At 30.9% G+C, this 27,200-nt stretch overlaps 1 protein-coding gene across 2 annotated transcripts in view; it reads left to right on the top strand.

Moving 5' to 3' along the window:
• The window catches only part of MED14 (mediator complex subunit 14), a 128,829-nt gene that overhangs the window by 36,479 nt on the left and 65,150 nt on the right, over positions 1 to 27,200 (top strand). For both annotated transcript variants that reach the window (XM_085816602.1, XM_085816603.1), the window contains 9 exons: positions 3,112 to 3,190; positions 3,279 to 3,408; positions 15,121 to 15,161; positions 17,231 to 17,318; positions 17,409 to 17,516; positions 24,590 to 24,633; positions 25,112 to 25,200; positions 25,697 to 25,871; positions 25,967 to 26,078. In XM_085816602.1, the coding sequence (XP_085672728.1) occupies positions 3,112 to 3,190; positions 3,279 to 3,408; positions 15,121 to 15,161; positions 17,231 to 17,318; positions 17,409 to 17,516; positions 24,590 to 24,633; positions 25,112 to 25,200; positions 25,697 to 25,871; positions 25,967 to 26,078 (866 nt within the window). The remainder of the gene's footprint in view (positions 1 to 3,111; positions 3,191 to 3,278; positions 3,409 to 15,120; positions 15,162 to 17,230; positions 17,319 to 17,408; positions 17,517 to 24,589; positions 24,634 to 25,111; positions 25,201 to 25,696; positions 25,872 to 25,966; positions 26,079 to 27,200) is intronic.

Genomic DNA, 27,200 nt, shown 5'->3' with positions numbered 1-27,200 from the left:
TCACATTTTATATTACACCTAAAGGGGCATTTGTTTCATTTATACATATATACACGGTTCAAGAGCATTTGGGCTAAAAATATTTAAAAGGAGTATATCTTTAGAATTTCCAATGGTCTTGTGCATTGGAGATAATATTTTATTCTGCACAGTGTGTTGTCATTGTCTGCTTTGAAATCATTGAGTTTCTTAATAAAAAATTTGTTAAAGTTTAAAAAATATGAAATAGATAGGAAAACAAATTAAGATTCAGACTTCCAAGTGCCCATATTCAGGTGGAGGACTATGTTATTCAAAATTTGATATTTCTAAGTATCGTTATTTCACAATGCGAGAAACATACATGCATTCAAACAGGTTCCTCATTATTTAATTTCTTTAATACAGGGTGCTATTTGGTGGCAACAATTTGAAAAGCGATACTGCTATTTATAGTGATTTGATACAAAATGCTGTTTCAAAGATTATGATAGCCCTTTGGGCTATTATAGTCTTGTTATCCCCTTGGGGCTAACAAGCTTATGATATTATTAACATTTAATGTGCATGGAATTTTTTAAACAATTTTGTTTTTATTTCATTCTGTCATTCTCCTCAATTTCGTCTTCATCGTTTGTGTCGGAGTTAGAATTTGAAGATGTCGCAGCTGGTGCCTGCTCCAGAGTCACTTTTTTTAGCTGCAGCCCTCAAATACTTGCAAAATATCTTTGGGGATGTTCTACCATCTATGGAAAAAATTGTCACATTATGTAACAGGAACACCTAGTGGTGGCAATTGTGTGTGGCAGTTTGAAGAAGCAATGGTGAGGATATCCACCATATGAAATCACAAACAAGTATCAAGTAACACTTTTGCATACCTTTCACTTGGCCTTTTATCCTCATAAAGTGTACATTTTAGTTACTATAGCAATTTCGTGAATTTAACCGAGTACGCTGTTGTGTCCTGAAAGATCCGCTGTTATATAAGTGCTCACCAGATTGTTCTACAAACAAAGTTTCAGCTATCCCCAAAACAAGTGGGAAAACACATGTGGTCGAACTGTCAAATGAAAACTCTGTCGGTGAATAGTAAAACATTCTCTGCTATTGATAAAATATACCTCTATATGAGGGTGGCAAATGAGAGAGACATCAGCAGGGTTGAAAGGGTTAAGGAAAATCAACTGTACCAATTCAAAGCAAGAGATTTGGGAGAAAGCCATTTTCAATACAGAATCTAAAATTGTATTAAAAACAACTGAGGCATATTAGACTGGGGACTGAGCAAGAGATTCCGTATTTTCTTGCAGAGTCTTTTCCATCCCGAGCTTTTGACAATTTTTTTTTTTATCAGCTTTATTATTTGAGCAAAAACTAAGAAAAAAGGAAGAAGGCAGTTGTATAGTGCAATAGCAAGGATGGGATGGAAGAGAATTTTCTAACCTAACAAGATTATTTGACGGTTAAGAGTTTTCACTGTTTCCACTTGAGAGGAATCATTAACTTCACAGGAGATAAGAACCATAATTGCAGCTTGGAAATTTATGGTAAGGACAGACTTTTTGAAGCTGATCATTACATTTTTTAAATGTGGGTTTGCTGGGTTCAGGTCTTGTATCAAAAATTGTTGCCTTTCAGCCCACAACATATGATTGTTTAAAGTATTTCTCACAAAAAATGTCCAGCACTAGCAGATCTATCATCTCCAGGTTGATGCTAGATAATCTTTTTTGGTGTGCTGATCTTCCATCCCTTCAGCTTTGTAAATGTTTCATTGACTTAGTGATTTGAAGTAAATTATTTTTACCTTTACTAAAAATGACAGTATTATCATCAGAGTCTACTATTCAGTCATAAGACCTGTGAATAAAACTTACTGCTTTCATTCACGAATCTGCCGATCAAGGCATATATCATAATATTAAAGAATGCATCTTGTGACTGAATGAGGGGATTTTCATTTCAGAACTGAACTTATATGGTGTATGCTATCTGGTATTTTACTTACACATGAAAGGAATTTTAGCCACTGTAGCATATTATCTCTCATATCACAATTAATCAATATCTTTACAAGTTTTCACTGCCAAACATTATCATAGACATTTTTGCTTTCTGCACTTACCTCTAAAGTGGATTTTATGTGAAAACTTTTTAAAAGGATATGAAATTACTTTTACTTTTAAAAGTACTCAGCTATGAAAGTAACCTATGGTATTTCTCTTTTTGTGAATATTAGCTTGGTAGTCAGAGTAAGGTAATGTTACTTGCATAGTAGTTAATAAAGCTGCATGTGCCCCTGGTAGTTGTAAATCTATAACAGATTCATCACTGCTGCCTGTGTGTTAATACTTTTTCTGTCTTGGTATTTCTTAGATTATGATAAAATACTTTTTTGAGCTTGTTACCATACTGTAAAACTTAATCTTAAGGGAACAGTCAGGTTATTTTCTGTTTCTTTATGCAGTTTCTCTTGCTTTTATAGAAATGAAGGTATTGGCTTTTTCTTCCAGTCATCTTCAACTTGAAGATCTTTGTCGTCTTTGAAGTTTTTGTCAGTATCAATACCTAACAGTTGACCTAGTTCAAGAATTTTGTTTTTGGTGTAAAATAAAATGTTATCCTTTTTGCCTTTATCTTCAGGCAGCTCACAATTAATAGTACCTTTCTTAAAACATATCTTTATTTTATTCTGGGCCACACTATTTCATGCTTCTTTTGTGTATTCAGCTATGTCTGCCAATAAAAATTTCTTAATTTACATTTTCTAGTGAATTCATGAATGTGGAACTTAGAAGGAAGTACCTAAAGTTCTTTTTTAATCACTGCAACAATATTTGTGTAAATTTTGAGCTTCAATTGCATCTACTTATTCACATTTAGTTTTTAAAATATGTTAAGAATTTTGGGACTACTGTAATGGATTTTGGAGTTAAATCAGGTATCAATAATCCCAAAAATAAGGGATTTGTAGAACATCCTTTATGGTGCATGAATAAATGCTCAAAATTAATTTTCTATTTAAAATGTTACTTTTATTTTAATATCCGTGAATATAATATGTGTTGTAGTTTTTAACAAGTATTAGATTGGATTAGAATTTTATTATTATTATTAATTTTTAAACAGACTGCCTAGTTTCCATCTTCCTTGTGCTGTTGAAGTTTTGACACTTGGAACTTACTCTCGTTTACCTACTTGTATTCGTGTAAGTAAACAGTTAGAAACTGTAATGATATGCTTTAAAGAAAATTAAATAATAGTATTATGCTTTTAATATTTATGCTGTTTTGTAGGATAAAATTGTTCCACCTGATCCTATAACACCTGCAGAGAAAAGAAGCACCCTTTTACGACTGAACCAAATTATTCAGTACAGATTAGTATCATCAGAACTACCTCCACAAATGCGAAATTTAAGTATTGGTAAGTTATTTTAATAAAGTACCTTAGTATTTAATGATAGATTTGTCTGCAGTTATAATTGTGACTTCATTTATTGCAGTCATAATTATATGAAATTCTGGGTCTTTTAATTAATATTACCTGAAAATATGCTTACTGATGCACTGAAATTCTTTATTATATATTTATTTATTTATTTATTTAGCATGTTTCAGCAAGAGGGAGGGCAACATTTGGCACATATGAATGATCTAACAAGAAATATGAGTATCACCTCTAAAGCCGTATGAAAACAGCTTCATGAAAAGAACTGATATTTTATTCAATCTGAAATCAATACAGAAGTGAAGACAAATACAGAAATTCGATATTTAGATAGCATGTAGTTATTCCAGTCAATAATAGTCCTTATTTTAAATGATAGAATTCTACCAACATGAAATCTTGACATTGGATGTAAATAAACAAATAGCTATCAGAAAAGGGGTGTGTGAACTTTCGAAGAAGCATCCACTCTGTTACTAATTTTTCTTGTAATGCTGTCTTTCATTTTAGTTCTCTATTAATAGTAAAATACAATTTTATTTTGTGGTTTTTCTGAACAAAGTCTTTCAGTATTGATTCTTTGTCTTAGAAGAATTTAATTGGATTTGTGTTCATTCTTCCTAATTATTTGAAATGATGTCATTGCTTAGCTACTTGTGAGATGAAATAAAAACAGGTTACCACATCTGGTACTTCATCATGTAGTTTTGACTTTTATTTTCCTGTAGAGCTTATATGTGCATAATGTTGGTTATTTTTTATTTTCTATCTGTAAATCAAGGTGATTAAAAATATTTGAGACTGGCATATCTCTTATGAGATGGGGATATCAATTTATTAAGTCAGATTCAGCTTATAAACTAGCATGTTTACTGGTATTCATAATTCAGAAATAGAACAGACTTTCTTAATTCAGAAATGGAACAGTTCTGTTTGTCTTCCAATTCTGAATGGAACAGACAACACAGAACCTGTCTATTATCTGTTGTATTTCTTTTAAGTTCTTATCCCTGCTCATTTATACAAATGTCTCAGTGTGTCATTTGCAAAATACTGATCCTGCATAAAAATGATTTAAAAGCTTTATAATTTAAAACATGGATTCTCTAAAATTGCAATCTTAATTTCTATTAGTATTTATTTTTTAGATTTGTTTTGATCCAACCCATGGAAAAGCAATGTTGGTCTTGACTCTTTTATTCCCAGCATATCATATGTAAATATGATCCAGTTTCTTTCTAATGCTGTCTTTCTCTAAAATGCTATCTTTTGATATTGAAAGAAAAATTTGTACTTTGACTTTTTCCTTACAGTTCTGCATCAACATATTGTGATAAAAGTGTGATTTTCATGAAGATCATGCTTCTAATCACTGTTGTTAGTGAATCTGGAAATTCTTCAATGGTTTGAATAAAAGGCATGAAAAGGGCTTTTGGGAAAAATAAGAGAGGTTGATATTCTGAAACTATTTGTTAGTATTAGAATCAAAAAACATGAAGGAAAAGAAGGTGAGCTTTTGTAGACACGATGTAAATCAGTTTGATAACCTCAGGCGACTTTGGATTCCAAACCAAAGTGTGGTGAAGCAGACGTGCAGGGTGCAAGTGATATTAAACCGTGGAGAATCAATCCTTACTTTAATTCTCTGCATTTGGGTTAATTTTCATACTTTTTGAAATGTTGGATGATTTTTTTTTAATATTTTCTCCATCTACATTTATTATTAGTGCTATATTTATGAACAGTTTTTAATTAATACAAGAATTGTAATTGCTCTTTGTGTTTTCATATTGCATGTAATATGATGCACACAAATTCTTCGGGCATAATTTACAAGTTAAAAAATGTACACAATATTTTTATTTTTAGGTAAATTTAATTTTAAACATTTAGTGACAAAATTGTTACAGAAATTGCAGAAACTTGACTATAAAACAAAAAATACAAAATTTGTAAAAAAGGAAAAAAGTCAATATTAAATTGCACACATACCAAAAATATATATTTTAATTATATAGAAATATTACAGTTGTTTATAAAAATAGACGACTTAGAAATAAAATTTGCGCTTTTATTTTTACTCGCTTATTATTATGGAAAGTTTTTTTTTGCATGTGATAAACTTTGAAGCATGGCTCCAAACATAATCGTACTTGATACTCTTCACACCTTACGTGAGGTAAAACGAAAAAAATCTTTACTACAGCATTCATTTCCATCCATCCTATTCTTGCACATAAATTGGTCCAAATGGGCATATGTGTGTGTACTCATAGTCGCAGCAGCCGTGGTTAAACTATAGCTTATAAAATGATTTTCTACAAGACAAATACAGCCCATGCTGGAATGTTTTGATGATCAAATTCAAAGCTTTTATCCAAATTCTATACAATAAAATGGACCTTATAGAGCCATCTGGCATTGAAATAATGAACCACCCATAAGACAATTTACCCTGCACAAAGAACAGCATTTGTATTGAAATCAATAGAAACAAAATCTTTGCTTACGATTTTCATGTGAAATGTAGTAGCGAACAAACTTGATAACCGTGCTCAGATTGTGGGAGTCATTTGTGGAGAGTTAAATGTGAATGAAGCACAAAGCATCAATCTTCTATTTGCGATTATTTTTTTGCTGCTGTTTATTTCTGCTTTATAAACAATTTTTGGATTTTCCAGAAATTTTTGTTCATACTTATTCATTTGTGCACTTAAATATTTCGTAAATGGAACAATTATATTTAAATATTTCTAATGTAATTACTATTTTAAATATTTGTACTTTATGTTTCCATAAGTAAATTTATAAATATAACATTTATTATTATTGAAAAAAATATTTAAATCAAACATGCAGTAAGTCTTAGTTGTCACCCTCCCAAGTACTGAGCATGTTTTGTCTGCTTAGGTTTAAGGGAGCAGTGAAGAATCAGGTTTTTACTTCTGGTGATGGAATATCAGGGCAAAAAATCAAAATAAGGCTTGGGCAAGGTTAAATATTATTTTGGAATGGAATGTACACATTTCTTCAACGATTTATAATAACATGTACATTTTCTCCATTGGAATTTCAGCACTTCCTACCTGTTGGTAATAAGAAATGTTATTTGTGATAATTTATTACTACTGAAAATGTTTGTGAGCTCCGTAATTGCACGGAAAAATTTGATGAAATTTTTATTGGGTGTAATGTTGTTAACTGTTTTGGAATAAGATTTAGGTTTTAAAATAAGAGTAAATTTTTAATTGTTTCTGCTAGAAGATGTTATTTTGTCTGTCAAGAGAAGGTTTATCCATTTTTTGGGGATTTTGGATGGCCATTAATTGCTAAAGTATGGTAGAGAATTTCTATTGCTTAAAAAAATTTGGTATTGAGGTACTTTCAAACATTGATTTCTTTAATAGTCTGAATAATAATTTTAAAATGAAATGTTCTGATGAGAGTTAAGTTTCCATTCAAAAAATAATTTAGTTGTTCCTTACATGCAATTTTTAATTTCTACCTTATGATATTAAATGAATTTTAATGTAATGCTGGCAATAAGAATTAAAAGTTTCAATTACCTTTCACACACAGGACTGCTTGAGTAAAATTAAATATTCCTACAATAACTATAAATAATATATACAGTCGATTCCGGTTAATCGGACCACATCAGGAAGCGATCGTTTTGGTCCTAATAACCGGCTGGTCCGATTACACGAACATGTCCTATGTTGTAAGATGGGATGTGCTATATGTATCAAACAGTAAATGTACATGTAAATCATGTACTAAAATGTAATTATGACCTTTATGGTGCGGTACACACATATGGCGAACATACATGCACAAACAAGAAGTACAGTCGAACCTTTTTCATTGAGAAAATTAATTTAGAAACAAATTTTAAGAAACGATCTCCACAATACTCAGCATGCAAAGCACAATAAAAACAAGTTCTTACCAAGTTCCAGTCAACATTTAAAGAACTTATCCAATGTGATCTGACGCATTCTCTTGACGGATTGCACATGAACAAAATCGCCACAAACATCTAACACAGCAATGGGACTACCTTCATTTCCTCCTGCATGAAATACTGATGCAAAGTTTCAGTGCATTTCCTCGCATTCTGTGTTGTCACTTGCACCAACTTATTAGCGGCATCATCATCACTTTCTTAATCTTCTGATTCTGTTGTGTGTTTTGCTGCAACAATTGCAGCGTCGTAATCTTCATTTTCATCATAGCATTGAAGCTCATTGTCAATGGATAAGAATTCTTCGCAATTTTGTACCTGTTGAAGTTTCCCATATCCGTTATCATTTTCACTTTCAATGAGCATGTCCACATCCATCTCCAAAACCAAGTGCTTAAGGCCACATTTGAGAAAAACAGTTCTGAATTGTCTCACTGCTCACTTTTTGCCAGCTATCAGCCACAAATGTAGCTGCTTGTAAGATATTGACCTTTGCACTGACTTTGCTGGCTTGATGAGGTCAGTAAACTTTCTTCAATTGCTTCGAGTATGTAATTAACCAACATTGCTCGATAAAGGGGTTTTCAAATTTTTGATGATGCTCATGTCCATTGGCTGGACGAAAGCTGTGGTTCTGAGAGGTAGAAATTCCGGTTGGATATTCTTCAAGCAATCTAAATGAGGATGTGCTGCACAATTGTCAAGAAGAAGCAGCATTTTTCTCGACTGGCATTGTAGCTCTCTGTTCCAAATCTTCAGCCATTCTTTAAAAAGTTCAGAGGTCATCCACGCATTTCTGTTCTCATAATACAGAACTGGTAAACTGTCCATCCTAAGTCCTTTAAAGCAGCAAGGCTTAGTGCTTTTTCCTATAACCAACAGCTTCCTCTTGTTCGTTCCTGACATGTTTGAGCAGCACAAGACAGTTATGCGAACCATCGCTTTTTTTGGAGACAGAGAGTGCAGCATGTTTGTAACATAATGAGCCATCCGGTGTAGCACTATAATACAGCCCAGTTTCATCAGCATTGTAAATGTCATCTGCTGAAAAATTTTCAAGAAGTTCGTGCAGTTTTGTTGATTTCCATTCTTCAGCATCTGCACTATCAGCTCTTTCTTTCTCGCCATGTGCTTTCTTGAATTTTATGTCATGTCTAGATTTCCATCGAGACAACCAACCATCCGTAGCTTTAAAGCCATCATGGCCCAACTTTTTAGCAAGTTGTTCTGCTTTGTATTTTAACATCGGGTCGCTTACTTGCACAACTCGTCCAGTAACTTTAATCATGAGTGACGAGCGGAAATTCCTTTCAGGTGGAGCCGGACGCTCTATTGTTCATTTCCTCAAAAATCGGAGATGCAGTGGGAATAATAACCTCTCTGGTGTCTACTGGTGCCTCTGTTTTAAGAAAGGTAAAAGGAAATGGTGCGCGTGTTCGCCTCCCACTGGTTTTGCTCTTTGTCATGCACTTTAAGGATTTCCTCACCTTTGATAAAGCATTCTCCTGGGAGCGCAGCTACAGATCTTCCCATATATCGTGGACCACCTTGTACATCCACTGTACGTGGCTGACTTGTGGCTTCTGCTTCTTAAACGCTCTCACATTTTTTGGTCCGATTAACAGAATTTTGGTCCAAATAAGCGAATAATACTAGGCTTATGTACATAGGATTTATTTCGGTTCCTTAGGATTCGGTCTGAAAAAGTGGCTGGTCCAATTATCCGGTGATCCAGTTAACCGGATTTGACTGTATATAAAATACAATAAAATTTCCATTCTGTCTATTACAATTCTGTGAAATTGTACAACTACCAGCTTTGATACTTTGAACCAGTTCATGTTTTTAAGTTGCCCAATATAGCATTGTGAAAGGATCTCTGATGTTGATGGCTGTTTTGGTGTGCATGCATAAATAAATTTAAAGACCTGTCATTGCATCTGTTAAATATTTTGTATGCAATACTCATTTTCAACTGAATTTTACTCCATGGCAATACTATGGCTTTACTATGTCAGAGCTTTACTACTTTTCTCATTCACATTTTTTGATTAGAACAAAATCTGTGTAGTGCCATATATTTGCATAGTTACAAGAATATTTTGGGTCTTCTTTATGATCTAGCTGAATTTTTTATTACATTAAAATTCATAATTGAGAGATTTTTGTATGTTGACATTTAGCTGGAATTTTTCAGTTCAATTTTTTATTATTGTTACTAAAATAGATATTCTTTTGTTGCTTTTGTTCTGAGTAAGTATAGTTCATTATTAAGTACAGATGATGTTATAAGGTACAGTTTAATAAGTACAGTTAGTGTTATAAATTTGAGATGGGGGATTTGATTACTCTAAACTTCGAAAAATTCACTGCAGTTTTAGTTTTACACCCAGACTGTAATTTGAGTTTGTATTCTGACCATTGTGTAATTTTTTAGGCATAACACATCTTTTTAAATTCAGCATTTTATTTAATTTTTGTGCAATGAGCATACAAGAAGGAAAAAAATAATTTTTCATTCTATAATAGTTTTCAAAATGGTTAAAAATGCTGTAGAAGTTATAATTGCATTTTATAACAGAGACATCCCCTTTCTACATTTATTCATTCCAGAGTAAACTTACCTATATGTTACCTTTGCAATAACAATTGCATATAAATAGGTATAACAGCACTCTTGAGATAATCTGCTAGGAGATGAACTGAAAACAGTTAACAGTTAAGTGAGCTTGTGTCGCAAGAAGGAATATGAGAGTGTTCATTTTATAATTGTGCTATAATCCCTTAACAGTGTCATCTATATCCAGTTTGAACAACCTAATCATGCTAAATTATGAATGTCTGAACTCATTTAGGGCTTGAGAAAAATCAGTTTTTCTATTTGATGAGGCTTGAAATGAGTTTGTTTTCCTGTATCAAATGCTTAATGCAATGTAATTCACTTTTTCATCAATAGATAGCGATACGTGTGCCACATTTGTTTAAAAGTTGGGTGGGATTAGCTGGAAATGCACTAATCAGGAGTGAATTTTGGCTAATGCTCTGTGCCGTTTTTTTATATATGCTCTACTGTAAAGGTTTTGTGAAATCCCCAAATTCAAAATCCTATTGTATTAATTTTTTCATTAGTTATATATAGCTTGAAAATTACAATGCTATTTGTTTTATTTTGATGTAATTAAATGATTTAAAGTAAAATATGACTATATCCAATTATCTTTTCATACCAAAATGTTAAATAAGTTATTTCATATATATTTTTTTTTTTTTTTCCAAAATAAGTTTTTTCTAATCTTTATTATTGTTATAAAGCACAAAATGAGAGGTTTTTTTTTTTTTTTTTTTTACTATTATTATTATTCTTGACACATTTTTCTGAAATATCTTCAATAGGTAAGGGATTAATGCTAATAAATGCTGTGTTTTACTTCGCTTCTAACTTTTATTTTTACAGAAGAATAACTGATCACAGTTGTCTGTTTTTCAAAGTATGAAATACAAATTGAATAGAACCCCAAACGTTTTCTCAGACCATTGTTTTTTCTGTGCTGTATGAATTCCTTAAAATCATATATCTGCAATAAGCAGTTATTTGACTATTGAATGTATTTCTATTCTGATCCAATAAAATTATCTCCATGACTGCTTATACTGTCATGAGCAGAATTCACATTGTCTGTTTACAAAATCCTGGAAAAGTATGCACTTTTAAAGTCTCTGGCTGCTGTGCACAGTCTGAGATGTCTGGTCACTTTGTATATTTAACTTATTACTATAACTGTGCTTTAAATTTTATGATAAGATACCTACTTGTCTAATGTGATGTTCGGTACCTTTATTCAACCTCCCTTATCTTCAGTTTAAGTTTTCATATTTATGATTAGAGTTAGTTAATGTAATTATCAAGGAATTGAAAGTTATAATGAAAACTGAGATTTTAGGTCTGAGGCTTCTTGCGCCTAGGCTGTAATTAAGGCCTATTTTTTAAATGGTACACAAATCTAGCAGATATTAGTGACATATTGTTAAAGTGCATAAGAGGCATGTTCAGTATAATTCACAGCAGTGTCTCTGATTGTAAAGTATTTATGAAATTTTAATCACTGAGCATTAGTGCCTGCTAGAGTATGAAAGTTAATTGTATTGCCCTGAAGAAAATGCTATTCATTTCAAATTCATTCCTTTATTAACATATCTTTGAAACATTAAATAAAGTGAATTAGTATTATAAAACTCAAGTGATTTATTTTATGTGACAGTGGTAACAACCAACAATTTATTTTTCTTTTTATAACGATAAATTGTTTGTGATCACATTCAACATATATATTTGAAGGTGATCAAAAATACTTTTATCTTGAGAGCAACATGTTGTAATATATGTTTTGTGTAATTTCATTTCTAACAGTGACTACTATCTTTTTAAAGATCTAGATGCTTTCTTAGTAAAGAAACCACTGCATAAGCCATTGGCAGCTTTTGAAATTTTCACATTACAGATAGAATGCAGTTTGCCAGTTTTGACAACTAAGCACAGTGGCAACTTTAACAACAAAATACCAAAATATAATTTAATTATAATTTTTAACTCCTTTAGACTGGAACTCAGAGTATCTGCATTCGTAAAATGATTTGTGCATTTCTGGCTTTAACTAACTGATATTTTTTAATTGAAAGAATAGGCAAGAAAATTATGTCTCGTAATATGCCATCATTTTTTTTTTTTTTTTTTTTTTGTATTTATAGTTTAGAATGGCGTAAAAATGTATTAGCCCCATAAATAAGGAATAATAATAAAAAATATGATGTAATAAAGATAAATAAGCATAAAAGTATAACTGTGCAAAGAATTCAGATGAAGTTTGGAGAACATTTTAGTCACAATAAGAGTTTTAAAGTGGCGTAAAATGCTTATGTGAAAAAATATTTTTCATTTACAAAGTAACCCATAGAGGAGCTTGCAAAGAATCATGTATGGCATTACAGTAACTAATTGCTTCTGCATAGATTATAATTACGTACAGCAGAAATGTATGGTCATAGCAAATGATCTTTTATAATTAAATTCTTCTGGGGTGTTGCTTGGTAGCTTAAAGATAGGAAAAGGTCTTCTTATGTAGAAATGAAATTTAATTCTAGAATTGAACTGACCATCTGTACTCATGGTTGTCTGTTTTCAATGCTGCTGCTTTGCTTGTGTAGTTTGAAGTGGGCTAGAGGTGTCATCATGTTATACGAAATTACACATTATACCCACATGAAGACATTAATAAAGATCCAGAATATCATCTCTATATTTCTTGCTGAGGTTTCCATTTATTAGCATAGATATATGTAAGTCTTATTGAAATAAATTACTGTATTGACTGCAGTTTCCTGATTCTTTGCATACTGTTGTATCCATTAATACTCTGCAGCCATTATTTGATTGCATGTGTGAAGAATATGGACTTTCATTGGTTTTCAGTCCATCTCTTATAATCAGCACATATTTTAGCTGCTTTCTGTTGTGAAATGAAGTGGAGGATTGCAAAGTAAATCTTAATGCGGACTTCAGATTCTTGAAAAAGCAGATTTAGTCTTTTTTCATTCTAAAAATAATGCTGATGAATTAAAAAAAAAAAAAAGCTTAACGACCAGGCTCTTACTTGAGTAATAAGGTTAAGCCAAATCGGCAATTATAGTCGGGCCAAATATCTCAGCGAATAAAAGGGATTATGAACCAATGCTGATACTCGAAGAACTTATTCTTATGAAGCATTTCAGCCAATTCAATTTTGAGTGAAAAGCAATTTCTATAGAGAAATCCGAAAAAACTCGAGTAACCGTTCCCGACACCCTCGTGTTTATGCATTTGAGTTCTATATTATTTGTAAAAATTAAACATTGGAAATTGTCATTATGAAATAGAATTCAAAGTATAAAGTTGAAATAAACATAGAAGATTACAAAATAAGATAAATAATGTAAACTTTGTAAAAACAAATAAAAAATAATATAAAAATAATATAAAAAATATAATAAGAAAAGTGAATGTACATGAAGAAATAAAGGCCAGAAAAAGTATTAAGTAACTTACTTCTTTCTAGTGAGGAATCGGCAAAGTGTTCTCTTCGAGTCTGACTCAGAAGTGTAGGGTGTCCAAAAAATTCTTAGCAGCAGTGGGAGCTTTGAATATCAGTCGGTAAGACTTGGGTGAAGAATTTATGGTAGTGGGTGGGACTCAGAATTCTTGAGGGATGTATAATGTGGAGTTCTTATTTGAGTGAAACTGTCTGTTAAGATTTTTTTGAAAATACTAGTGAATGAAAATGAATTAATTTCTGGCTAATTCCGTGTCGGAATGATTAAGAATTTAAGAAAGGAAAAAAGGAATTTTCACTGTCTGAGAGCTATTAGACAGACTAAAGATTATGAACTAGGCCCATTTTTTTAGTAACAGCATAAGTCTGAAGACAATTAGCTTTTTACAATATATACAACTGAGTAATTACACTATATACAAATCCTTCAACTGATAGTCATCCAACTTATACTGCCTTCTCAGGTGTAGTAACAAATTATCATATCCCTATCGGTTAAATGATTTAGAGTGAGTATTTAATGCCTGCTCTTTTAAGGCAATATATATATATATATATATATGTATATGTATGTATTTAAAAAATCTATTTAAATAAATAAAAAAAAAAAGCATTTGTATGTTTCGTTGTTTTAAATAGTCTCGTTCGCCTTGGTTTTATTTAATGAATAAGTTTAGTTATCTTTAGTGTTTGAATACTAAATTTAAGTAATACCTTCTTTTCTTATATTTTTCTAGGATTCGTTACATTAAATTTAATATTTCTTTTAGCAAGAAAAACACCGAAGATGCAAAATAAATGCGTTTTCTTTTGATAAGCCACAAAACGATTTTACTTAGAAAAATATTATTCCAGCTCTAGTTTAAGGGATCTAAGATTTTTCCATGCGCTGAAGATAATTTTTTTTTTTTTTTTTTTTTTCCGTATAGAGTTGTTACTGCTTGCTTTGAAATCGTTTTTTTAATCAGAAATAGTCAGTTTTAGAAAATAAGAAACAGATAATAATGCAAATTCAAAATTCAAAATTTGGGCTTCATATGTGAATTGCAGATCATGCAGAATAGGGATCGCTGTTAAATTTTCTGCAATCAACAAATATGGATACAATACTCCTGGTAACTGCTGTGAACAAGATTTGTCGTCATTTCTGAACAGATATTCTGCTGTATTTTGAAGTTGATTCAAATACATTGTTGTGCAGAGATTTTTAACTATAGACTTCGTTTGACTGAACTTCTGGGATGCAGAATGCACAATTACAGATCAATTTTATTCCTTACGATTAATGGAAAAGCTCTTTAGCAAGTGATATATGGAAGTCATTTTACAGGATAGCTCTTTTGAATTTTCTATATGTATAAACATGAAATCATCATATTCTCCAAAAAAAAAAAAAATTGTTTTTATCTTGCTATTGAATTATGTAAATCAATTTCATTAAAGCTAATTTTCATATAATATATTTGTTGTGAACTTTTTTTAACAGTTTCACAAACAAACTTGATAAAAATTTTATCATTTATAGAAAATTTTTCTTGAATTTTTATCTATTTCTTAATTAATAAAAATCAGTTTGTATTAAATTAAAAAATATAATTTAAAAAACATTTGACAATTTTTTGTTTTATTTCTGCCTTGTAGAAAATGGACGTGTTACTTTTCATGTTGAGCATGAATTTGAGGTAAGAATAATATTTTATTTGATTATACATCTGCTTAAATTCAATTAAATAATCATTGAAACTGTTTGTAAGTGTTTTATCTTATACGGTAGGAAATTGTATCCATTTTTTACTTATGATGATTTTTATTACTGTGGATATACACCATGAAAGCATTACTGAATTTAATAAAATATTTTGAAAAATAAAATTGATTTTGTATGTATGTTCTATGTTGTAATACAAGATGCTATTAAAAGTTCACAAAATTTTTTTGAAAATATTTATTAACTTATAGTGCATCTTATTTTCCTTCACTACCTTTGAATATGTCAGTTATAAAGCAAACCTTCATCCCAACTTTATTTTTATAACTGGAAATTCTGTATAAAGTAGCTTTTATTACAGTACTGAACAACACCTGCAGTTTGTCCTAGATTTCACATATAGAATTTGTTAGCTTTTCGTCTTAAGTTCAGTTCATTTTTGGAAAGATAAGAATTTGCTGGAATCTAAATATGGTGAATAAAGAAAGTGAAGTATGGGTGGGTATTCCTCTTATAATATGATTTTATTCAAACACATTAATGAATATGTGTGAAGTCTTTTATAACAGTTTATGTACATACATATTTTGATTACATGATTTTATTCTACACATTTACAAAATTAAGTTATGTACTACATAATCATACAAAATAGTGCACAATAAAACCTATTTATTTATACACACAAAAATAAAATAAATTTCATGAAATTCCAAAAAATAGTACGAATGTCCACATTTTCTCATATCTAAATTCTTTTAATTCTTGTGGAACTGATTCTTATCCATCATTTACACTGTATATATCCTCTGCTGCAAGTATTCAGTTGAGAGATTTCATAAATTACATAATTGTGATTGGGGGAAAACTTCTTTAAAAAATTTTTGGAAATGTGTCACAGATAACTTTTTGCATGTTTAGGATCAATTACTGCAAAATTATCTTTCAGTTCCAAACTTTGTCCGTAATTAAGAAAACAATTTTTAAAAGAAAATTTGTTCTCTCTCTCTCTCTCTCTTTTTTTTTTTTTTTTTTTTTTTTGAGAGAGAGAGAGAGAGAGAGAAAAATGCAAATCTTAAAATGCTTGTCAAAAGGAGAAAAGACATCTTTAAAAGTTTTCATAATACTTTCTTCTATTTTGTATTAGTTGTTAGACTCTTTTAAACACAGCTTCACACAACATGTTATTTTTATTTTTCTTGGAACCTGCTGTGAAAATGCACATAGCTTAGCTGCTAACTGTTGTGACTTTTATTTTTAAGTAAAACTCCCAAGGAAGATGTTTTCTATCAATAAATGAATTTTATTAATTATTGAAACTTAAATCATGCATGTTTCCTAACTACCAGTGAATTTCAGCATAATTTTTAATAAATTTCATTTGATCTGAATTTTCTTAATCGACTAAAGACATTTGTGGAACTTTTTATGAAGATTCAACTAATGAGTTAATATTAGTATTTATTTTACACCAATATATGGTAAGTTATTAAGTTTAACTATACAATAGTATGTGCATTAATTATTAATTTTAATGTTTGAAAATTACTGGCATGGTTAAATTGAAGTTAAAGATGAAATAAAAGCACCTGTATTTTTATTTATGTTTAAAAAAGGCTCCAGCATGTCAACTTATGGGATTTTATCCCATTTCAACTTTATTAATTTTTATTTTCATTGTATTTAAAAGTGCTCTGTTAAGTAAAAATATTCCTTCCCTACTCACGATTTTCTTAGTATAAAAAATGCAAGAAAATTAGAAAAGGAAATCATCCTAAGAATATAAAATTTATATTTTATATCAGAATCATAAATAGTTCAATAACCTGATTCATGCATCAGCCAGTGAATTTTTGAGTTCTTTTGAATTGGCTTCTATCTCTATGTGGTGTGAAAACCTTTTAAAAACTCCCTATTTTTCATATTTCAAGGTTTTCAGTTGTAATATAGCTATGCTTTTCTTTTAAACATAAAGCAATCTTAATAATATGCAGCTTACTTGATTACAAATATTGTATTTTAATTCTTTCATGTATTTACTAGGTATCTTTGACTTTGATGGGTGATGGACCACATGTGTCTTGGCGACTTTTAGATATAGATATATTAGTTGAAGACAAGGAAACTGGAGGTAAGAGTGCAGTATTTTTTTTTTTTTTCCAAGTCTTAATGCTTTATTCAAAAAATTGTATGCATGTATTAATTTTTTTTTTTTTCCCAGATGGGGAAGCCCTTGTTCATTCACTTCAGGTTCATTATATTCATCAGCTGATTCAGTCACGCCTCATAGATAACCCACGTCCTTTGCATGAATTATATAATTGCCTTCGTATCCTTTCATTTTGAAGTATTTAATAATTACCTTATAAATGCTTGTTTAGATACGGAGTTTTTACTTACTGCATAAATGTTTTACATCAGTGGTCTGAAACTCAAACTGCATGTGGTCCAAATGCACAATCTAAAAACAGCTGCCAGGTCACAATTTTTTTAAGTGATAAATAGTTATCAAAACACACATAACACAATAATAATGTGAAAGAAAAAAAAGTAATTTATATTTATTTTCTATCTGAAATCTAAAGTTTGGTATTTACAAGACATTTTTGTTGGTTACCCTTTTAAATTCCAAGGTATTAATATTCCAGACTGACATTTATTTCAGATAATTCTAATACGTTTAATAAATCATTAAATAATTTACTTTAAATTAAACTAATTATGAAAAATTTCTGATACTTCATAGGACACTTCCTAAGCAGGACAAAATTTGAGAATAAATTATGACTTCCTAGACTCTTTTCTCTATGTATTAATTTTTTATGCATAAGTTAAAATACATATTTATATATAAATAATTATAAATTTTGTATATAGATACAAAAATTACTAAAAATTATCTTCATCACAGATTGTAGATGCTCCTCAGTCACTTGGATTTGTTTCTTATTAATTTTCAATCTGTGTGGGGGGGGGAAAGCCATTCACATATAATGTATTCTGAAATAAAGCAATTATTCCCAGTGCTAAAATTTGTAACTGAATGTCTTTATATTTTGACAAGTAACGAATAAAAATCAAATCTATATCTTGAAATCATTAAATAATGCAATACAAAGTCTGAAATCCAAATGTCCAGTATCTGGAGTGATCTAAAATCCAGACCTAGGAGATCCAGACCATCAACGTTTTTTTTTTTGGGGGGGGGGAGGCATGCACAAGTGACATACTTTTTTTCATAAAAAATGGAAAGTTCCAATTTTTGATTTCACTTTGACAGTAAACAAAATACCTCTATATTGAAGAAACAATAATTTATTAGCATAAGTTTGTACAATCAGTAATTTGGCTTTCACCTTTTTGCTTGGCTTATATCTCAGACAAAGCATTTTATGTTAGAACATAATTGATTTTACACCATGTTGAACAATGTATATTCCTGACACCTACTTGGCACATTATTATTTATTGCTTTTGTTTTCATCACTGCATGACTGTCAACAGATGGCAGCTTGAGAAATGACTCACGTGATGATGCCTAAAATAATAATATAATAAAAAATAATACAATTTTAATACCAAAAAGCAAGGTAACTTTTTGTGTTGACATTACACTTAGCGATGATTACGTACTTCAGCTAATTGTGTTGCAAAGTATTCAGAATGTTGAAGAGAAATCTGGCAGAAATTTCTTTCCATTTGCAAAAAAATAAATTTTGTAAATGATAGTCATAGGCCAAAAGATTACGTTTGATGCTGTTTGAATTTAAAACAACTGATTTGTTTTTCGGATAAGACCTGTACTGGTACCAGAATTTAGAAAGGCAAAATTTTCAGAATTTAAGAGAACAAGCAGCAAAATTAACAGATGGCAAAATCTGTAGAATTTAGGAAAGGTGCTGGGATGCAAAATTTTTACATTTTAGGAAAGCGTTTGGCAGCAGAATTGAGAACCTGCAGCATATGGAAGAATTTATTTAGTCAGGGCTCGGAGAAGCTTGTGCAGGAAATGTGTATTAAATGTAATAAATAAGTAAACTAATGTAACTCAAGCTCAACATCATCAGGGTGCGATAGAAGCAAAACAAAATTTAGTGGAACAACTTGTCTTGAGTTGCCAATCTTGTGATACATCGACAATAGTGTATAACAGTATTTATGATGATAGCATAACAATTAGTCATAGGACATTGAAATTTTGTATATGTGACTTATGTAAAATCTAGTTGTGAACCTCCCTTTTTATTGTAATCGCCATTACCAAAAGTATATGTATGTATATATAATTTGTTGGCCAGTTCACTTTCTCAAAGGTAATATTGTTATAGACTCATTCTCTAAAATGGACTGTAAATAAAACTGGCACTTAATGTAAAGACACTCATTTATTAAACCCACTCCATCTGATACTCTAGTCAACTGACTCCCAGTAACAATTTTTTCTCACGGGGGTGCTGCGCTCGCAGGCACGAACATAATTTATCATTAGAAAACTTTTTAATACCATCTCTAAGTAATATATATATATATATATATACACACACACACATATATCAGTAAAGACATAAAGTAAGAAATTAGTTTAGAACCAATTTTACACCAAAAATAAAAATTGAAATTTATAAGTAATAAATTTAAAAAAATCCTATAAATGTATAAAAGAATTTAATAAATATTCAAACTAAAATACTTCAAACAAGTAAAACTCTTAACTCAAAAAATTAATGAACTTTAAAGAATATAAAAGAAAAGGGATACAATCAACTTCAGTGCCACTTCATCAGGAAGAGGAACACTGAAATCAATTCAGATTTCTCTTCCATAAAAAATCCTTGCTTTTCTATATCCAGAATTAGCCGATGAACCATTTCAAAGTATTTTAATTATAAAAGTTCACCCGAAAATTCTGGTCTGTCCCCAAAGCAAGGAAGAAACAAAGTAAATTCATATCCAAATTTTACTTTGCAACAAAGAAAACTATATCCAAAGAGTTTACATTTTCAATTCTTTGGGTAGAGTTCTCTTTGTGTGAAGGTAAGGTTTTGGATATGAATTTACTTTACTTTTTCCTGGTTTTAGGGAGGGGCCAGAAAGTATCAGGGAAACTATTATAATTAACATACATTGGAATTGCTCATTGGCTGATTCTGGATGCAGAAAAGCAAGGATTATTTATGGAAGAGAAGTTTGAATTGATTTCAATGACTTCCTCCTGACGAAGTGTCATTGAAGTTGATTGCATTTCTTTTCTTTTTATATTCTTTGCGTTCTTTATTATTATTTCTTCATTTTGCATTCTTTTTATATTCATTAATTTTTTGAGTTAGGGTGTTACTTGTTTGAAGTATTTTAGTTTGAACATTTATTACTTATGAATTTTAATTTTCGGTCTTTATGTAAAATTGGTTCTAAATTGCTTAATATATGTCTTTACTGATAATTTTTCAGCAGCTTAATGCACGAAAATACTAGTCATGAGTATATTATTTTAAAAAATTGTTTTTTATTTATATAGTACAAAGTCTGAAATCGGGACTGTGGCGATTCCATATTTGGGATTTTTCCAGATATTAGATCATCAGTTTAAATCTAGTAAGATGGCATGTAGAAATTATAAAATTAAATACATAAAATCGTGATTTATGAAATAATGAAGTATTTATGATCTAAAGGGTAGCAAAATTTACCAAAAAAAAAAACTTAATATTTTAATAACTTAATATTTACCTTATTAAACATTTCTTTCAATGTAAGTTGTTTAAGTTGCTTCGTTTTTTGTTCTAATACTTTCTCTTTAATTCTGTAGACAGACATAATCTCATGTTCGGTTACACTGTTGAAGTCCTGTAACTGCCGTATCAAGAATTCCAACTTAACAATCGAAATTTTTTCATTTTCAGTAATTTCTCTGTCACTTTCTTCACTATCAGTAGCAGTATTTTCTGGATCTAGAACCATACTACAGATTTCACCATTCATTAATTGATTGATGATTGAGAAGCATTGTCATCACAATGAAAAACTTTTTTTGTATCATCTTTATTTATTACCAGTTCTCCACATTTCTTTTTACAAAATCCATTAATTGGAAAATTTCACCTTTGCTTTGCGATATCCGAAAACTTTTAAAATTAGCTGCTATAATAATCAAATTTAGCTATCCTTCACTATACATACACTGGTTATCATAAATTAAGGAAAAATCACAAAAATATCGATAACTCGCTCAAAAATAAGCCAAACTGTGTAAAATTTGAATAAGTTGCCAAGTAAGAGTAGCTGAGTAAAACTCCAATATGCAAATTAGTGGGCTGCACTCAGAATACGTCATGTATTCAGGAGGAGGATGCGAGGAGCATAAAAGTCCATGTTTGAGAGCAAGCCCACGTATTTCACTGTGATAGTGACATCAGAAATCTGAGGTAGCCAATTTATAACAATGATCTCGGAGGCATCATGTGCCTGCAGAACTACGATAGACAGCTATTGGGAGACTAGAGACAGGACAAAGTCAAACAGAAGTGGCCAGATGGCTAAATGTGAGTGCTTCTGTGGTTCATAGACTTTGGAGGCAATTTCAAATCACACATTCGGCACTTAGGAGGTTCAGCCAAGGAAAGCCAACTGCTACGACGAGTGCTGATGACCGATATTTTACATTATGTGCACTCAGGAATAGAACTGCTACTCCGGCTCTTCTTAGATCCTCCCTTGCTGCAGCCACCGGAAGGTTGGTGTCAACGTCAATTATGCGTAGAAGGCTTCACAAAGATGGTCTGTATGCGAGGTGAACAACCATTTGCGTGCCGCTCAAGTCACGCCATAGGAGGAACCGTTTGCAGTGGGCATGACAACATGTCCACTGGACGCCTGAGCAACGGAGGACTGTTCTGTTTATGGATGAGTCCAGGTTTAGTCCAGAACGCGATAGTAGGTGTTATTTGATATGGAGAGAACCTGGAACCCATTATCATCCGTCAAACATCCGTGAAAGAGATGCTTACGGAAGAGGCAGTGTCTGTGTTTGGGGTGGCATCTCTTTGGGTGGATGCACAGACCTCCATGTTTTTCCAAGGGGAACAGTGAATACTCATTTTTATAGAGATGACTTCCTTGATGCTTATGTGTGCCCATATGCCGGGGCAATATGTGATGCTTTCCTGTTACAGGACGAAATTGCAAGACCACACAGCGCTCACATCGTATATGCTTATCTTCAACAGGAAACAATTATGCACATGGAGTGGCCAGCTCAATCCCCGGACATGAATCCTATCGAGCACGTTTGGGATGCTTTAGGGAGACATCTAGCTGCTCTCAATCCGCCCCGTCAGTCACTTGTCACACTTGCAACTGCTTTGCAAGAGCTATGGCTCTCACTTCCTATGGAACTGATAGATCGCATAATTGAAAGCATCGCACATCGCTGAATGTGCTGTATTGTTTCTAGAGGTGATTATATTCCATATTGAAGGTATTTTTACTATAGCAAACTGACATCTTCGATTTGTTGATTTTATACATTTTCTAATTTCTATACTACCATAATTGTCTAGTAATTTCTTTTTATGTTTTTTGATACCTTACTATGTGTTGTATATTGTGGGTAAGTTTCATAAAATTCTACATGTAACTTTTTCAGTAATCGTGATTTTTGTGATTTTTCCTTAATTTATGATAACCAGTGTATTTGGCTATGCATCATCAGCTTGGCGACTAATGACAAGTTGTTCCATTAAAATTTATCTGGATTGTGCACTGAGACAATTAAGCCTGAATTCAATTACTTAAGTTATTTATTATACATATATCTATTTCTTGCGCATGCTTAAGGCTCATCAAAATTCTGAATAAATAAATTCCCACATATACTTAAGCATTATTGAGGCCCGGCACTAGATATGTTACCACCTGATGCAGTCTCTGTGGGTCCTAAATCCTGCGATCCTGTGCTGCCATGTGAGCCCTGATGCTGGTTCTGGGTTTATGTGAATAACAAATCAGTTATTCTTAATTCAAATAGCCCTAAATGTAATCTTTGGGTCCATGAGTATCATCAACAAAATCTATTTTTAGCATATGAAAAGTAATTTTTGGTAAATTTTCCCTTGTTAACATATTTTATAGCGCATTAAAACTTAAATATGTAATCATCGCCAAGCATAACATCAACATAAAAGGTTACCATACTCTTATTATTCAGTTAATAACATAAAAAAATTGTTTAGGCATTGCTACATGAGCCATTATTCAAGTTGTCCTGTTTTGATACACATGCAGTGATGAAAGGAAAGTATAATGAATAATGATTCGCCCAGTTGGTGTCAAATCAACGATGTATCCATGTGGAATGTTTCGGTTTGAGATGTGTGCCAAACAAATTATGCAGCTACGGAGCCAAATTACTGGTCATACAGATTTATGCTAAATTGATTGTTTCTTCAATAACAAGGTATTTTATTTAGTGTAGAGGTGAAATTAAGAATCGGAACTTTCCAGATGTTTTATTATGCATGGAGGGTGGAATTAAACGCTCATGTGTAAAAGCCTATGAGAAAACGTTGTTGGTGGTTTTGAGGTCTGGATTTTAGATCATTCCGGATAATGGTCGTTAGGATTTTGGACTTTGTACTGCATATACATATATATATATATACACACACACACACAGAGCTTAAAAATCCTTATCTGGCCTTTATTTTAACAATTGTTGGTCATAGACATGTGCTTTTAATTACAGGAGTATTTTAAATAATGAAAATGTTTATGTTTTGGCAATTTCAAATTTAAAAAAAAATGGGTCAAATAATCAAAATCTGACTTTTAATGCATCTATCAGTTCCTATATTTATATTTAGGAAAGTTTTATACATGTTATTGGGGGGGGGAATACAGGAACTTTAACAAATATGACAAATATTGACTGGGATATTTAATTTCCAGATTTGTAACCTTTAATGTCATTTTCATCTTGCTTTGTGGGTTTGCTTAATTAATTTAGAATAATTTGAGGAAATAAGTTTAAATGAGCAGGAAAAAATATGTTTAATTCAATAAATATACAAGAATATGATGTGGTCTCCGCAGCAGATTTTTTGAATGATGTAAAACTGACTGAAATTTCAGGATTAATTTTCAAAGAGGTTGCCATTAATTTACTATTCAGGCAAATTTTAGAATTCATTCGTGTTATTATATAGCTGCCTGGGAAGGGATTATTTGATATGTACCTATGTAATTTTTTCAACATAATTATGTGAAATCAACCTTATGTAAAATGGATAGTTTAAGGTAATAATTCTAGGTTCATAAAATTACAGTATACTAATTTAATATATGATACTGGGATGTAATTTTCATTTCGTAAGAACTGACATGATAAATTTCTTAACAATATGTTAGATTCATTTTGCCAAAGTCTTCAGTTAGAAGTGCTGCATTCTCAGGTATGTTTTAAAATTAAATTCAGTAATTTAGATTAAAGTTTGTACATGTTCAACAGCAACTGAAATAATTTAAGTCAATTGCCCTTAAATAACTGTATTTCTGTTGTGAAATACTAAATTATATAATTAACATGGGCTACACTTAAATAAATTTTATTTTTATATGCTAAACAAAGTTAAACTTAAGACACAATAACACGCCGAATAAATACTAATTCAGAAGTCAAACAACAAAAATCATCGTTATATTTACAAAACTTTCACAGGACTAGTTTCGATGGTTTTACCGAACCACCATCCTCAACTGCAAAACCGAAAAAAAAAAAAAACCATCGAAACTAGTCCTGTGAAAATTTTGTAAATATAACGCTGATTTTTGTTGTTTGACTTCTGAGTTAGTAAAGTTAAACTTGTTTTAGGCTTATTAAATTTTAATCATTAATTGATATGATATAACCCATGTTTTATATTTTTGTAGGTTCTTCGCCTATGTCGTGACCGGTTAAGAGACTGCATTGTAGTTGATGAGTATTCTGCTGGTAACCGTTTAGTGATATCTTATTGGAGGTAATATTGGGTTGGAAAAAAAAAAATAAATAAATAAAATAAAAAATAAAAATAAAATATATTTTTTTTTAAAGCTATTTTGAAGCTTTTCAGATGCTTACGAAAACAGATTTCAGAGTTTGTTTCCATTTTGTTAAAATCTTGTATAGTCGAACTTGCAGAATTAAGGCTTTTGTTCATCATGTGGGAATTTCTGCTGAATTAGAGTATATTAATTGAAGGTTGGAGTATTCAGGGAATATCCATTAATGAAGAAAGTCCATTAACAGAAATTTGACTAAATATAAATGATTTTTATAAATGCTTGATCAAAAGAAGAATTATTGAAAATTTCAGATAAAATTTTAAAGCTAATTTCTAGGTACAGTTAAAAGAAAGAAAAAGTGTAGTAAAGAGCAATGAAATTTTCTGTTTATTTTTAAATTTTATTTAAGCCATTCTCTTTTTACAGTTTTTGTTATGTTTAATTTTATAAATATGTAATTATTTTTGACAGGCTTCCTAAATTTGAAGAAAACTTTGGTGAAAGAGAGCATTTTCCTGGCAGAGAAACTCTGAGTTGTAAATTATGTGTACAGATGGATCCTAATGATCCTAGCAAACCATTGCAAGTTACTCATGTTCCTCATCTGAATCATAAAGATGCCCAGCTAGCAGATCAAGCTATTAAAGTAATTACAATGCAGACATTGTTTTCCTGTTTATTGTTGATAATGTATTTTAAAATAACAGGTTGGAAAAATAATTTTCTCTTTATATTTTTCAGTCTGATTTTTTATCGGTTGAAAAGCTTTTGATACACACTGTACATATTCGTACAAAACACAAACTACAGGAGTTGAGTGATATCTTAAAGCCACTGCTTGGTCTTTCAGAATGTAAGTGATAATATTATTTTTTTAAGCTGAAATTGTTGTGGCATATTTTCGTAACTTGGTACAATAAATAATCGCAGTGTTGTTGTGTGGATTAGGAAATGTAAGGTTTTTTTATTGGATTATAAGTTTGGGAAAGTTCTGTGATCATATATAAGTCATATTATCAAATGCATGTATTAATATTAAATGATATATTGGATTTTTAAGCATTATCTTTTAATACATCACAGTGTAAAGTAAACCATAAGCAGGCATATGATGAATAGTCATCTATCGTAATGCAAGGATAGCATGAAATGTAATAATAATGTATAATATTAGTGATCTTATTTTGAGGTATCCGTGACAGGGAAAAGCTGCAAAATAGAATGAAAGTGATTATACTCGTAGAAGCTCAATTTGTTTGAAAATTAGTTTAGATAGTAATTATTAATCTTGTTTATTGAATTGTTAAATATTTATTAGTAATTTTAGCTCTAGTCAAGTGCAATATTAAAAATCATCATGATAAGCAAATAAAATAAAAATTTCAAGATCTAATTATTATTATTATTATTAAAGATACATTCTGCATTATCTGCACTATTACCAAAAGTCATGATCCTGTTATTGACTTTGGAGAGCACTTGCAGACTCATTTGGTGGCTAGTTTTTTTTGGGGGGAGGGGGTGTTTGTGTGTTTCAAACTGGTGGGTTTCATGCAAGAGTTTTTTTTAAGCAGTGCCACACTAAGAATTCCATGCAAGAGCAATCAATCAATAAAACTTTAAAAAAAAATTTTAATAATAAAACCCTTACCTTTTCTGGGAAGTCCGTTTTTGTGCTGTTGTTTCACCCTTTGTACACACAATTTGTTTTCACTTTAAAAAATAAGAAAATTGCACAGACTCATCATTCGTACAACTTTGGCATTGTGCTCCAAAGCCTAGTGCATACCTGGGTGCCCAAATACTTTCTAGGCGACATTGTGGGTTGCCACATAGCTATTTTGGCAACATATTGCTTTGCCTCATGAATACTTTTTTATGATATATTTTTGGTGGGGGTGCAGATAATCAGAAAGTAAATAAAAAAAAAATTTTTTTAATGGGATTTTATGACATCATTGTCACCTGGAACCCC

This window comes from Stegodyphus dumicola, chromosome 5 (assembly GCF_044657685.1).
Source record: "Stegodyphus dumicola isolate Sdum_Otavi_A_Nest chromosome 5, ASM4465768v1".
Classification (NCBI taxonomy): Eukaryota; Metazoa; Arthropoda; class Arachnida; order Araneae; family Eresidae; genus Stegodyphus; species Stegodyphus dumicola.
The sequence above is the reverse complement of the archived record's forward strand: the minus strand, read 5'-3'. Positions and strand labels throughout refer to the sequence as shown.